Raw genomic sequence first — 13,985 nt, forward strand, 5'->3', positions numbered from 1 at the left:
TTGAGGACGTGTTTGAAGCTTAATTTTATTATTTTGCAAGAATATAGTGCATTCTTTCAGGCCTCCTCCGGCTGAGGTTCTGGCAGGATCTTCTGGGCGTCTTTTTTCAGCGGCCCCTGCAGGTAAAGCAGAGGTCGGAGGTTAAAATAGTGCAGAATAACTACATACTGTTACTGAGATTTAATGTCTAAGTCTGTCTGCTCCTCGCTTCCTAGTATTGAGATTTGTGCAATCACTCACTCACCATAAATGCCCTCTTCTCCTGGGCGGTTTGGAAGCGTCCATAGCCAAATTTCGAAGTGGTGTCGATGAACTTGAGCTCGATGGTCTCCTTGGACTTGCGTGACATATGAGTGAGCAAAGACTGCAAAGAGAAGCACACAAAGATGCACATACACATTTTTATTTATCTGATAAAATGCAGAAAAGTTCAAAAATTAGACAGAAAATCACAGCGTACCTTTCTGAGGGTGAGAACACGCTTCTTAGACCCGACAACGCAGCCTTTCACCATAACAAAGTCATTATTCACCTCACCATAGCGAGGAAAGCCTCCCTGTAGGGAAAATTCAGGACAGTTAAAGTTTGTTTTTTTTTTATGCAGTCCATAGCTATAACGTTAGCTCTTGATAATAACGTGTGTCATAGCCACATCTTTTATCTGTTACTATAAGCTTACAGAAAGTTGATTCCAACACCTTGTAACATGTCATGCTACACTACGAATGAAACAATAAGTCTGTTAAATGACTTAATTGTGCATAATGAAAACATTATGTGTTTTAAATTGTCACTAATTCATTATATTTCTGAGATTGTTACTGGAATTCACTTATCCTGCTAGATATGAGTTGATAATACAGTAGATCCTCGGTTTACGATGTATTCGACCTTTGGCGTTTTGTGGTTACATCGCCATCTCCCGTAAATTTATTAAGAAAGTTCTATCATTCTGACATAAGGCGTTTGTGACAAATTTCACGTGGGACCTAGTTGGCAGAGTGGAGCGGATGGTTTTGTTTACATTCGCCGGTTGTAATTAAATTGTTTTCTTTTTTAATTTTTTCTTTTAAGATTTTTACTGTATTGTATTGTTTATTTTGTATTTTTATGTTCTAGATTATGATTGTACCACTGTTTTAGCGTAGGTGAGTGACATAGGTACTTATGTACATATGTGAGTTCTGACTTAGGGTGAAAATCGCGTTACATCCCACCATAGGAACGGAATTCCAATGTGAATCGACACCCCTGTGTAGTGGTTAATATGATTTTGTACAGGGGCTGCACAGTAGCTCGGTGGTTATCACCTTCGCCTTGCTGTTAGAAGATTCCTGGTTCACGTCCCGGCCTTCCCGGGATCTTTCTGCATGGAGTTTACATGTTCTCCCTGTGCATGCATGAGTTTCTCCGGCTTCCTCCACAGTCCAAAAACATGCTGAAGTTGTGATTGCTTGTCTGTATATGTAGACCTGCGATAGACAGACGACCTGTCCAGGTGTCCCCTTCCTTCACCCTCAGTCAGCTGGGATAGACTCCAGCCCCTGCGACCCTAATGAGGATTAAGCGGTGTATAGATAATGGATGGATAATTTTGTACCATGGGAGTGATGGTCTTCTGGGTGATGTCGTAGTTAGTGGAGGCGTTGTTCCGGATCACCTTCCCATCCTGGATATGAACACCTCGACCGATCCGGTAGATCTGAGGACACAATGAGAACACGAGGACATGTAGAGCTGCGGAAAACCTTGAGATAAGAATTGGGTTGTTTGATGGGCAGTTTAAATGCGACTAGATGTGCTCGCTAGCTAACCTTCTTGTTGACCTCGGTACGGTGGTGGAATCCTTTCTGACCAGCCCGAGCTATAGTGAATCCCACCCGGGCTGGATGCCAGGCTCCGATACAAGCCACCTTCCTCAGACCCTTGTGAGTCTTCCTGGGCAGTTTCTTCGTGTGCCAGCGGCTCGTCACACCTAACAACAAAAACCACCTCGAACACCTGGTTGATGTAGATATAGAGAGGTTTGGAACTTGCAGAGCTTCTCCTACCTTTGAAGCCGTGACCCTTGCTGACCCCGATGACGTCGATCATCTCGTCCTGGTAGAAGACGGCAGATACGGGAACAGCCTGCTCCAGATGCTCCTTTGCCCAGTCCACCTTATCCGAGATGCTGCCTCCATTCAGCTGCACCTCCATGATGTGGGCTTTTTTCTGCTTTATGGGCAACAGTCGCATCTGTAGACAAAAAAACAGACACCAGTGAAGAAAAACAACGCAGTGTCCTGATGTGAACCTACTACAATCAGATTCATCTCTCAGCGTGTGATCGTCTTATATGCCACAGCTCTGATATTTAAAAGCGGTTTGATCTTATCCCCGCTGCACACTGAGAGTCTGATCTTAGCAACTCCGCTAAGAATCGACATCTTGGCCCATCTTCACACAGTCTGCTGCCAACATAAAGGTTTTCCCTGTCCAAAGCCTGAGTGAGCCGCCAGGTTGTGATGTGAAAATTATTTTTAAACTGCTATTTGAAACTGTCCTCCAGGGCCCCCCGCGGACCAGCAGTCAGAGTTGTTTGGCTACTGTCGGCCAACATGTTTGGGATTTGGAGGCTTGTCTTTCTGGTCAGGTGGATAATTCTGACACTGCTGAACTTTTGGAAGGGAGGATCTGGGAGAAGGAGCCGTCAGTCATCAGGCTACAGCCAACGAAATCAGATTTGTTGAGCTTCTTGGTTTAAGGGTTAAGTAATGGTGGTTTTAGGCAGCTAGCCACCCTGAAATCCTGCCCGACCTACCTGGGAGTGAACAAGAACCCTGATGACTGAACAGTATTTCTTCATCTGATGAAAATCTTTGTCCAGCTGCTTCTTTCCCGTCTCATCCTGCCACTTCTTGCTGTACTTGCTGAAGGCCTTCTTCTTGCTCTTGTACCTGAAACACACAAAGTTTAACATAAGAATAAGATCATTAATCCCAAAGGAAAATCTTTTGCACGGTGGTAATAAAGCAAAGACGGTGTGTAGTCAGTCACCAGTTTTTGTAAAATCTGCGCTTGCACTCGTCACTGAGATGCTCGGCAAAGATGGTTTTCAGGGAACGCAAACCGCGGACGGTTTTAACGTATCCCACAATCCCCACCACGATGACAGGTGGAGTTTCGATGATGGTAACCGCCTCAACCTCTTCCCGCTTCGATATCTCTGTTGAAGAAATACACTCATCTCATATCTTAACTGTCAGCTGAGCTCAGTGAGGCATTTAGACAGAAGACACGAGTGGCATTTAAATGATACAGAAAGAAAAGAGATGACAACTGAAGCACAGATTTAGCTCAAATGATCCAGAATATTTAAAAAAAATAAAAATAAAAAAAGATCCAGAATATGATCTTTTCAGTTCGTAACATCTTAATTATGTCAAGCAAGCTGACCTCATAAGGCCCCAACCCATTAATGTCACATTCCTGCATTATTTTCTGTCCAAAGAAAACAAGCAAAAACATTAAAACTCAAAGAAAAGGTTGTTTCTAAAGCCTCCAATGCATTCATGGTATAAAGTCTACATACTGAGGCCAGCACGGTGAACCTCCCTCAGGGTGTGGGTCATCCCGGCCTTGTATCCCAGGAAGGCGGTGAGGTGGACGGGGTGGCTGGGGTCGTCTTTGGGCCACGTTCGGACCCTCCCACGGTGCTTCTTGCTGCGCTTGTGGGGCAGAAACCCCATGTGCCCGTGGCGAGGTGCGTGGAATTTACGATGAGACTGAAAAAAGCCAATATAACAAACATACTTAAGCCACTCAGAGTTGATATGACATTCAGACTCCACAATAACATAATATCAAGAGGAACTTTAATAATCCCTTTAATAATGCAACACAAAAACATTCCTAGACAGTTTGCTCTGCAGATGGCATGAACCAACACATGTCATGAACTGATGGAGGTAACAGATTACATCCAGATGTGCCCTCTTTAGTGGCACATCTGGATATATATAAGAATATACAGAAGAAATGAACAGCAGCTCTGTAAATCAACTATCTATTATAAGTCCTTTAGAATTCTTTATTGTAATAAATAGAAAAGGGACAAAAAAGAAAGCTTGTAAGGAGAAAAAAACACAATTTTCTTTTAAAACCAATGCGTGAGGACATTTTGTTGGAAGCGAGGGCATTATTTAGAAAGCTTAAACATTTCTAGAAACTGAGGACATTTTTTTGGAAAGTCAGGGTGTTTCTAGAAAGCAAGTATGATCTTTAAATCGAAGACATTCTTAGAAAGTAACGTCTGAACAGCTTCATTTTCAACGAAAATTCATTGATTCTTCAACAGAATGTGGAGCTGCTGCAGATTTTATTCCAGACACATCAACTGTGTTCTGTTTGTAGCATTAAAATATTCAGTTCACAACAGAAACTGTAGAAAGTTGAAGCACTTTCTGTCTTTCAGAACATGTTTGTCGACATTAAAATGTAGTTTTATATACACATTATATTTAATCTGCATTACTTTACACCAGAGATGTAAATTTACAAAGGGTTATTCATGAAACGTTGTCATTAGTCATATTTTAAACTAATCTCCAACTCAAATATTGAAATTTCTCCAATGTTAAGGGTGTCAATCCTGAAGTAAAACAGATCATCAAAAGGATATCATGGAGTTAATCCCATAATCTTTAGGCTTGCTGCCTTCCGTGTCTCTCAACTTCCTGTTTTGATTTTTGTCACATTTAATCCAGCCCAAATTTTAAATTGTTGTATAAAAAAGCAGCCGCCATGTCAGTATTCCACGTGGTCTCCCCAGAGGCAGCCATTATCAGATTTATAAATCCAAATATCCTCCTAAAGTGACACATGCACACACATGGCAGCATCTAGGAGACGAAACAGACAAAAGTGCACAATAATGCATCTTTTAAAGCAGAAAAACACCAAAAAACACGAGCAGCACTGACCATGTCTGCACTCGGTCCTGGCGGAGGATAGAAAGGGAGAGAGCTGATGTGAGGGTCACACATAAGATGATACACAGAGTAAGAGCTCTAATTTGGTGTTTGGCCCGGTTCAGGAGACGTATTCGCTTTCAAACAAGGCAATCTCTGCCAAGCCCTGACAGGAGAAGACAGGAAGGAGGAGGGTAAAGTCAGAGGTCTGAGGTGGAGGGGAGGCCCGGCCGACGGGAACCACACATCCAAGAAAGGAGAGAGAAAGAAAGGGGAAAGTTTTCATGTGGTCAATGTTCACCTGCTCTGTTCCACGACTGATATAGCCATTTCTCTTGCCAGAGTTCACCTCATACTGATGGATATTACTCTCTTGCCATGGCAGTGTTTAAGGGAAATCCTAAAACAGCCATCATCTCCTGCTACAAACACAAATGGCACCATGTTAGAGGACTTCCTACAGCAACATAATCTCTTGGCTGGAAACACAATGTTTCAGAAACCTTCTCATAGGCTCTGGACCTGGAGAAACAGATCACAGATCGATTTTATCCTCTACAGGAAACGGTGGAGAATTAGTATTCATGACTGTCAAACCCATTCTTCCTCCGCTCCTATTGGTGGAGACCACAAAATGGTCACTGCTACTGTCCAACTGAGCCTCTGTACACAAAAGAAACTTAGCTCTAATAATCTCAACTGGCGGGCTTTGAAAGAAGACGATAAGCTAGCAAATACAATTGATGATTTAATATCAGAGAAACTGAATTCCCTCCCCGAGGCTGAAAGATCATACACTTCTTTTGTGTCCATATGCAATGAGGTTGGGAAGGAGCACTTACCAAAGAGAATGCCACTTACAACACCTACTGTGGATAGCTCACCGATGAGAAAAGCAAGAGAAGAAACTCTCAAAGCAGCATCTACAAATGTATTAAAGCAGCAAAACAAGCAACAATCAACTTATGACAAGCTTGAGGATGACCGCATTAACAAAACTTTTGCTGAATTTGAGGTCAGTGGATCTGGCAATCCTAGAGTGGCCTGGCGATTAGTGAAGGAACTATCTGGAAAAAGGAAGAACGTAATTTTCATTCAGGGAAATGACAGGTTGGCTACATGGAAAAATCACTTCCAGAAACTATTAAATGCTGATCATCCCAGCGACCCTAACATTCACATAAACCCTGTCTTTGACATCAACCCTGAAATAAGCACAGATGCATTTTCCCAAAGTGAAGTGGACAAAGCTATTGGTGCTATGAAACCAGGGAAGGCCCCCGGACTGGATGGTTTGACTTTGGAGCTCTGGAAACTTCCAAAAGGAAGAACGATCTTAAGGACATTCTGCATCCAGACGTTTGAGGGAAAACGACCAGATGAGTGGGGAATGTCAGTGATTGTTCCAGTTCCAAAGAAAGGCCTGGTATTGTGCAATACACAAACACTGGAATAAAATATACTTCAAAAATACACCATTTCTCACATTAAATAGAGTTTTAAAAGCAATTATTAAACCTAGTCGCATTTCAACTGGTCTATATGTCTAATAGAACATTGTAAGAGGAATAAATCCTCACTTCTTGAAACTGTGTGCACCAGTGCTTCATAGCTGTAATAATAATCAGCGCCACCTACAGTATTTAAATGGTACAACAGTTCAACCTGTGACCTTTACACTTCGACCTTCATATTTTAAAAAACACTATATATTGGGTTAGTTCTAGTAATAGTAATATATTACTCATACTTAAACCTATTTTAAACTATAAAATAAAACAAGGAGGGTCTAAATCATCACTTAAATTTAATTTCGTGACCTCTAATTCGCCATCATGGTGGGAGTTGTGCGCATGCGCAGCCTCGAAAGGAGAGCTGTCGAGGTCGAATTGTAGATTTTCTGTAGCTTTGGTCAAAACGGGGCAAAATGCCTGGAGACCACGACATGGGAGCTTATCCGGAGCCTCCCCGGCAGACCCCGGCTGTGGATAAACAGACTGCGCTGCCGAACCCGGAGCTGATTCTGTCCAAACTCTTCTATTACTCCGTGGACCTGCCTGTCACCACATTTAGAGGTAACTGGAGCTAACCGAGCTAGCTGCGAGCTAACAACACAGCTAGCTGCAGCTGGAGGAGCTGTATGGACACGTTGTTAGATTATTTAAAACGATGTTAGTGCTTTAGTGGACGATAACTAAATCAGATCAAAGGCTATGATTTGTGTCAGTGATCAGAGTTAGCTTAGCTTAGCCACTGTGCTCTGTTAGCGAACTGTTATGCTAGCTAGCCTTGTTGACAGACAGGACGAACTACTGACTGTGGCCCTGACTGGGTTTGGCTTCATCCTGAACTGTGTTTTCTTCTTCATTCAGATGCTATTGACAACATTCGCTCTAGAAACAAGTTGGTCTACTACCACCAGAAGTTCCGTCGTGTTCCGGACCTGACAGACTGCCAGGAGGGAGATTACGTCTGCTACTATGAGGCAGAGATGCAGTGGAGGAGAGACTAGTGAGTACACCATCCATCCATCCGTCCGTCCGTCCGTCCGTCCATCCATCCGTCCATCCATCCATCCATCCTGTAAAGATACGAATACATTTGTGTGCTCAAGGTAGTGATACGTAGTAGTTACATATGGTGTATATATAGGTGATTTAGAAAGTATTCCCTTCACTTTTTGCAAACTTTGTCATCTGGATTTAGTTTTAAATGAATGAAACTGACATCTCCATCTAGTCTACACTCAGTGGTCCATAATGACAAAGTGGCATTGAAGCAAATATTGGTAATGATGGCCAGTAGTCGTCCCAGTAAACCACATCTGTGAGCATCACTCCACAATACAAGGATCCCTTAACTACCTCACCTAAATGGAATTGACATTTGAACTGGCATCTTATTTTAAGCTCCCGTACTGTGCCCCTTTTCAACAAATGTGACACACTATTCTTAAATATCATTTTTGGGAAGTATTTCACCATTCCAGCTAAAGGGCATGTACTCCTCTATATATATCTTCCACTAGGCTCGTCCAGGATGACAAGTTAACAAACTCCACCTTCCAGAAATTTTGAATCTTTAACACGACTTTTGCATCCAGAACATAGTCCTAATTGAAATAAAATGTCCTGTCCAAATAATTTTTGGAATTTTATATGTGACTCCCAACTTTTCAGCTCAAAATACTGCAAAGATGGTTAATGGTTTTAGACCTGTTCTAAATTGGCTATTGCAGTGACTGTAGCTTTAAATGCAGCAGAGCTACTGCTGTTAACGCCTCATTGACAGTGTAATTCAAAACAGTCAGCAGTCAAACAGGGCTTTTTATTGCTTCATTCTCTCTAAGAGTTTATTTGACATTAAAATATGTCAGAATTAACAGCACAGCAGCTGTTTTTAACGCATGTGATTGCTGATTGACCAGTAGTTTTCATAGGCTGTATTTTTTTTACCATGTAATAATCATTCTGTAGTGTGAGAATAGAAAACAGCAAAATATGTAATCGGCTTTATTTTGAATCCAACATAACTGAAATGCAACAGATGTAAACAGCAGCTAAGTTTAGGCTGCACTGAAGCGTAACAGCTGACATGAAACCACATAACCTGCGCAGTCCTCCATGTTTATTCTACAAAACACAGTAAAAATAGATATCTGCCATATGGGATCTTTACAAAAGTATAAAATTAAATCTAGTTGTAATTTCTTTGCACTCAGCAAACCTCCAACAGGATAAACTTTGCTGGTTTCTGCATCTAAGTACAAAACCTGATGCTGCTATTTGTTTACTGCCGTGTCCACTTCAACTGATGGATATTTTAAGTAACGTCTGTTATTCAAATTGAGTAACAGGAGCTCAGGGGTCAGTTATTTTTCCAGTCTGGTAAACAAACATGACTGGCCAGCACAGAGCTCTCACCTCCAGACAACGTCTTAGAGGTGAAATGGAACAATGACTGCAAACACACCTCATGACGAATCCTGAGACCCACATATAGGTGCAACGTTCATGTCCTCATACTTTTAACCATGTCGGTTATTAGTCGGGCATTTTTACAGCAAGACATTAGGTGGACAGTAGCACACGACATCCCTAATCGTCCCAGGGATTTTATTCTTGCAACTTCTCTGCGGGAAGTTATAGTGGAAGTGTCACACTGTGTTGTTGTGTCTCACCTCAGTAAAGTGGATCAGGAGATCGTGAAGGTGATCCAGGAGCGTCTGAAGGCCTGCCAGCAGAGAGAGGGAAATAGCTACCAGCAGAACTGTGCCAAGGAAATCCAGCAGTTCAACGAGGTGACCAAGAACTACCTGTCGCGCTGTAAGTACTGTCATGTTGTTTTTTTTATTCGGTCGCACTGATGATAACTAAATGTCACTAATTCCCTGATAGATTCAAGGTCAAGGTGACTTTATTTATACCCCTGGGTAGATTTGTTTTGCAGAAAAAATGATTGCATTTGGCATTCCATTACAAAACACACACTGGACCTGACAGGCAGGTACTTGATCGAGCGACAAGACAAGAAAGAAGTGCTCAGTGTTCCGCCATTCACCAATATAGCAATGAGGATAATTAAAAAGATCAGATAAACTAAATAAGATCAAGATAAATACAAACAAAACACAATATAAAACCTCAGGGAAATAAAAGCAATCTCTGCGATAAAAACCAGGATAACTTAAGACTTAAAAGTTACAGTAATAAATAGAGCTAAGAAAAAGGATAAATAAATTAAATAAAGTGCAATGTCACTACGTCCTATTATATAAGAAGCTTATTACATTGTATCTTCAGGAACAAAGCTGTTTCTATAACGTTTTGTTCTGCACCTTGGGACTAAAAACCTCCGTCAAGATGCTTCAAATTATTCACTCCAAATCTATTGTCAGTCACTAAATGTGAATCATTTTATCAATAATGTTGATTTAATGATGAGAATGTATTCCTGTACTCATCTTTTATGCAAATTAGACAAAATAAACTGCAACTTGGATCCTAGCACATCATAATCTGACATTTTATACTTCTAATTGTGCTATTTCTGGTGTGGGCATTGGTGTATTTTTGTTCATATTTAATTTTTTGCATGACTGCCACTGATTGTGTTTTATTCATGTCTTTTCTCTTTGCAGATGGAGACCTGGGCGCGTACGCCAACGGGAGGAAATGTCTAATGAAGCAAAAAGAACGAATGATGGCAGCTCAGGCCCAGAGTGCTTAAAAACAGTTCTCCATCTGTCCTATGTAATAAATGTAAAATAAAGTTCATGTGGTAAATCCTGTCTGTTTTTTTTACCCTGAGCTCTGGTCTATGAAGCAGCATTTGAGGTTATGGAGTTAAGTTGAAGTCTTCAACTGAACTTGAGTTTAGTTTTAAGTCATACTAAAGCAACATTGTCAACTCAGCCATTAAAATAAAATCTGCTACTTAAAAGAACCATTTAAATCATTAAATTAGAATTTTTATTTGTGCATTTAATTAAGAGGTAGGAAAAGATTGCTTGAACAACTTTTTGGAAGTGAAGCTGTATATGGATGCATTGATTTTATTTCAGTGTTTGTCTCCATTATATAAGAAAAAGTTACTATATAGCCTGTGCAAGATAACTTTGAGTCTCAAACAGCAAAACAAGAGAACTGTATTTGTGCAGAAGTTGGATATTATGGGCCTTTCAGCTGATTAGATGTTGGAGAACCATATTTTACGGCTCAAAAATTAAATTAGCCAGAGACTATTTAAAATCTGTACAGCATTTGAATACAATATTGGATACTTGAAACTTGGAATAAAGACAAAACTATTTTAACTGAATACACGAATGCTGCATATTGTATGAACAGATTGAGGTAATTTTCAGTGTTTTGAGATTGCAAAAATACACAGTAGAAAATGTAAATATAGCTACAAAAACAATATGAATTTTTGAAGTAGAAATTACCTAAATAGTAGTCATGTTGCCCCTCCAGGGTTTACGATGTGCAGCGCTTTCTGATATCTGTGGTCTGAGCTGAAATTAGCTTCAAAGCAGGAAACAGATTTTTAACCTTCTGACAGACTCACTCTGGTTACCATTTACTCCACATAGATTCTAAACAATCCTGGTTATGATCCACTTTAAGGTGTGGATAGGCTGTTTTGTACATTATGTATCTGTACATATACAGCTGAATTCATTTCTGCAGAATAAAGATGAATTATGGACACACATTTCCATAATTCAACCACAAATTCTAGAAACGGAATTCTGCAGGTGATGCTAATAGTTGCAGAAAAATTTTATGCGAATCATACTATACAGCACTCATATTTTGAGGCACAAGCTCTGTGCCTGGTTTAGCAGATGTAACAAGACAACACACAGCGAGTGGTGTTCCAGAACGTTTATTCAACAGTTCTATGTACAAAAAGTTTAGGAGGCAGCGGCCTGGACAGCCTGTCCCCTCTGCACAGACACTCTGGTGTGAGTCTTGGCCAGATGGTCGGTGAACTCCTGGAGTAAGAACAAGCAGAAAGCCTGGTTACATGCATGAACTTTATATGTTAGAAATCATGATGAGCCGTCGGGCTGTTACTGACCTGGTAGGGAGACTTTGTGAAGACTGTCTCCTTCCACAGATCTGGGGTCAGGTAGCTGTAAGTCTTGGAGATGGCGTCAAAGGTGGCCTTAGCTGCGGAGGGAATAAGAAAATGTGAGTAGATGCTTGGAGCTCTAGTAAAGAAGTGCTGCTGTGTTATTAGAGGAAATGTTGAGCACTTGAAATGGGGAACAGAGAAGACCACTGCAACGTCTTCCTGCCGTGCAATACTCATTTATTTCTCTCCTGAAAACGACAACAACACCACGGCGGAGGTGAAGCTGGGCAGAGCAAGGAGAAACCCAGAGAAACAGCATCAGGATAAGAGACCAGAGGAGAATCTTACCAAAGTTGCCCAGAGTGGCAGTGCAGCCCCTGGCCGAGGTGTAGCAGTCGTCAATACCAGCCATCATGAGCAGCTTCTTGGGCACAGGGGCGGACACGATGCCGGTACCACGGGGGGCCGGGATCAGACGCACCAGGACAGAACCGCAGCGGCCCGTCACCTTGCAGGGCACGGTGTGGGGCTTTCCGATCTTGTTACCCCAATAACCTCTCCTGACGGGGACAATGGACAGCTTGGCCAGGATGATGGCTCCACGGATGGCGGTGGCCACCTCCTTGGAGCACTTCACACCCAGACCCACGTGGCCGTTGTAGTCGCCAATGGCAACAAAGGCCTGTAAGCAGAGGCCAACAATGTGAGATTTAAGACATCCTTAGTGTGACAGGATGATGCTGGTTTAGTAGAGAAGATGTTTAAGGAGTTCATAACACTCACCTTGAACCTGGTGCGCTGACCGGCCCTGGTCTGCTTCTGGACGGGCATGATCTTCAGGACCTCGTCCTTCAGGCCAGAACCCAGGAAGAAGTCAATGATCTCAGACTCCTACAAGAAAAATGAAAATAACATTTGATTTAATCAGCTGATTGGTTTTTAGGTATTCTTTCCATGATTGAGATGGTGCCATTTTACAGCAAAGAGTATGCAAGCTACTTTAATAGGAAACTAATATTTAGGCAAGTGATTTTTAATGGAAACCTAGCCAAAATTCTTCTTAAATCTGAAAATATGCTAGTTTCTTAAATCCTCTGAGGATCTTTGGGTTGTTGACAAGATATTTGGCTTCAGGAAACACTGGTCAATATATTTCATTATTTATTTACAGGCCACAAAGTCACCAATGAATCGAGAAGACAATTAACAGATAGACTATGACAATAATATTTGCAGCCTTGTATAGTTTAGCACAGGAGTGGTGAGATAACATAGGGTGTACAAAATCTATCAACCCCAGTGTGCGACCTGCATGTATAAAATTGTGATTGAGTCACTGATGTAAGCATTCATTTCTAGTAATGAAATCCTTAAAAATCAAGAGTTTATTTAACAGTTCTCTCAGGTCCATTGATCTTTTAATATCTTCATGCAGTCATAATTAGATCACGTGCAAAACGAGCAAAATATTCTCATTTCAGCTGCTATCTTTGGAGAGTAGCAGCTTTGGAAACTGGCTTAAAATGTTCATGCTGCAGTTGTAATGTTTTGGATCGCATGTTTTAAAGCTCAAACTGAGAAGCTTAGCTGAGGCACCATCACCGCCTTTCTTATGCATGCAACAGATTTCACTTTGCACCCGTTAGTTACACCTTTATGCATTAGTCTGCAGTGTTGCTCCACCTCATGCTGCTTACCTTGATGGGCAGAGAGTACAGGTAGATCTCCTCCAGGGACTTGATCTTCATGTCCTTAACCAGGCGGCCCAGCTTGGTGACTGGAACCCACTACCAGAGGAAAACGATGTTACTAAACCATATAAATACATAAATAACGGTAAATGTTCTGTAACAGCAGACAGTATTGTTCAAAACCTACCTCCTTGTCCTCGGACTTGCCGCCCCGTGCACCGCGGCCCCTGCCACGGCCTCTGCCGCGTCCACGGCCCCGGCCGCGGCCACCGGCACCAAAACCTCCGCGAAAACCTCCTCTACCACCGGCGTCGTCCGCCATTTGCTGTGGAGCAAAACAAACGTCTTCATTAGTATTTATTTAAGCGCTAAAACACGAGAGCTTCAGTTAGCAAACATCCGTTTCATTCGTCTCGGGACACGAGAACCGGCGCCATATTTACGGTAGAGAATTAAAATTGATTAAACTACAATTATGTCTTAATTTGTTCATAAATACATACGGGATATTAATTTAGCGTGTTCATGTGTAATTTTACAAGTGGTACTAATGAGTTTGAATGAACGATGTGCGAGATAACGACGGATTTTCATAAGAAAGACAGCCTCCATGTTTAACTTACGTGATCAGTAAAACAGGAAGAAGGCCTGACACAGGGCCCGCTGGATTATATATGGAGGAATTATCGCGATATTTCCAACGGGAGAACACAGACTCACTGTTGCCCCTACCGGAAGTTTGTTCAAACACGACTCTGAA

At 41.7% G+C, this 13,985-nt stretch overlaps 3 protein-coding genes across 3 annotated transcripts; 1 reads left to right on the top strand and 2 right to left on the bottom strand.

Annotated features, from left to right (window-relative positions):
• Window positions 1-7: 7 nt before the first annotated feature.
• Window positions 8-5,124, bottom strand: LOC111578191 (60S ribosomal protein L3-like). Its single transcript, XM_023284844.3, has 10 exons — window positions 4,965-5,124; window positions 3,575-3,767; window positions 3,040-3,208; window positions 2,804-2,939; window positions 2,052-2,238; window positions 1,815-1,975; window positions 1,601-1,702; window positions 461-556; window positions 245-364; window positions 8-116 (listed from the first exon to the last, which is right to left on the bottom strand). Exons 1-10 carry the CDS (start codon window positions 5,025-5,027, stop codon window positions 57-59), a joined length of 1,287 nt encoding a protein of 428 aa, XP_023140612.3. The 5' UTR covers window positions 5,028-5,124; the 3' UTR covers window positions 8-56.
• Window positions 5,125-6,799: 1,675 nt separating this feature from the next.
• Window positions 6,800-10,237, top strand: ndufb10 (NADH:ubiquinone oxidoreductase subunit B10). The gene is made up of 4 exons (XM_023284859.3): window positions 6,800-7,027; window positions 7,325-7,463; window positions 9,138-9,277; window positions 10,093-10,237. The coding sequence occupies exons 1-4, from the start codon at window positions 6,880-6,882 to the stop codon at window positions 10,179-10,181; spliced, it is 516 nt and encodes a 171-aa protein (XP_023140627.1). The 5' UTR covers window positions 6,800-6,879; the 3' UTR covers window positions 10,182-10,237.
• Window positions 10,238-11,326: 1,089 nt separating this feature from the next.
• On the bottom strand, window positions 11,327-13,573 carry rps2 (ribosomal protein S2). Its single transcript, XM_023284842.3, has 6 exons — window positions 13,413-13,573; window positions 13,232-13,321; window positions 12,318-12,425; window positions 11,883-12,216; window positions 11,538-11,629; window positions 11,327-11,451 (listed from the first exon to the last, which is right to left on the bottom strand). The coding sequence occupies exons 1-6, from the start codon at window positions 13,545-13,547 to the stop codon at window positions 11,371-11,373; spliced, it is 840 nt and encodes a 279-aa protein (XP_023140610.1). The 5' UTR covers window positions 13,548-13,573; the 3' UTR covers window positions 11,327-11,370.
• Between the last annotated feature and the right edge of the window lie 412 nt (window positions 13,574-13,985).

Source organism: Amphiprion ocellaris, chromosome 19, assembly GCF_022539595.1.
Source record: "Amphiprion ocellaris isolate individual 3 ecotype Okinawa chromosome 19, ASM2253959v1, whole genome shotgun sequence".
Lineage (NCBI taxonomy): Eukaryota > Metazoa > Chordata > Actinopteri > Pomacentridae > Amphiprion > Amphiprion ocellaris.

Coding starts and splice junctions, on each gene's coding strand:
- LOC111578191 (XM_023284844.3), bottom strand. CDS start 5,027: ATGTGTGACCCTCACATCAGCTCTCTCCCTTTCTATCCTCCGCCAGGA. Junction 2,239..2,803: donor GGGTTCTTGTTCACTCCCAG/GTAGGTCGGGCA, acceptor TTTTGTCTACAG/ATGCGACTGTTGCCCATAAA. Junction 557..1,600: donor AGAAGACCATCACTCCCATG/GTACAAAATTAT, acceptor TTTTCCCTACAG/GGAGGCTTTCCTCGCTATGG.
- ndufb10 (XM_023284859.3), top strand. CDS start 6,880: ATGCCTGGAGACCACGACATGGGAGCTTATCCGGAGCCTCCCCGGCAG. Junction 7,464..9,137: donor ATGCAGTGGAGGAGAGACTA/GTGAGTACACCA, acceptor GTCTCACCTCAG/TAAAGTGGATCAGGAGATCG. Junction 9,278..10,092: donor CAAGAACTACCTGTCGCGCT/GTAAGTACTGTC, acceptor TTCTCTTTGCAG/ATGGAGACCTGGGCGCGTAC.
- rps2 (XM_023284842.3), bottom strand. CDS start 13,547: ATGGCGGACGACGCCGGTGGTAGAGGAGGTTTTCGCGGAGGTTTTGGT. Junction 12,217..12,317: donor GTCAGCGCACCAGGTTCAAG/GTGAGTGTTATG, acceptor CTCTGCTTACAG/GCCTTTGTTGCCATTGGCGA. Junction 11,452..11,537: donor TCACAAAGTCTCCCTACCAG/GTCAGTAACAGC, acceptor TTCTTACTCCAG/GAGTTCACCGACCATCTGGC.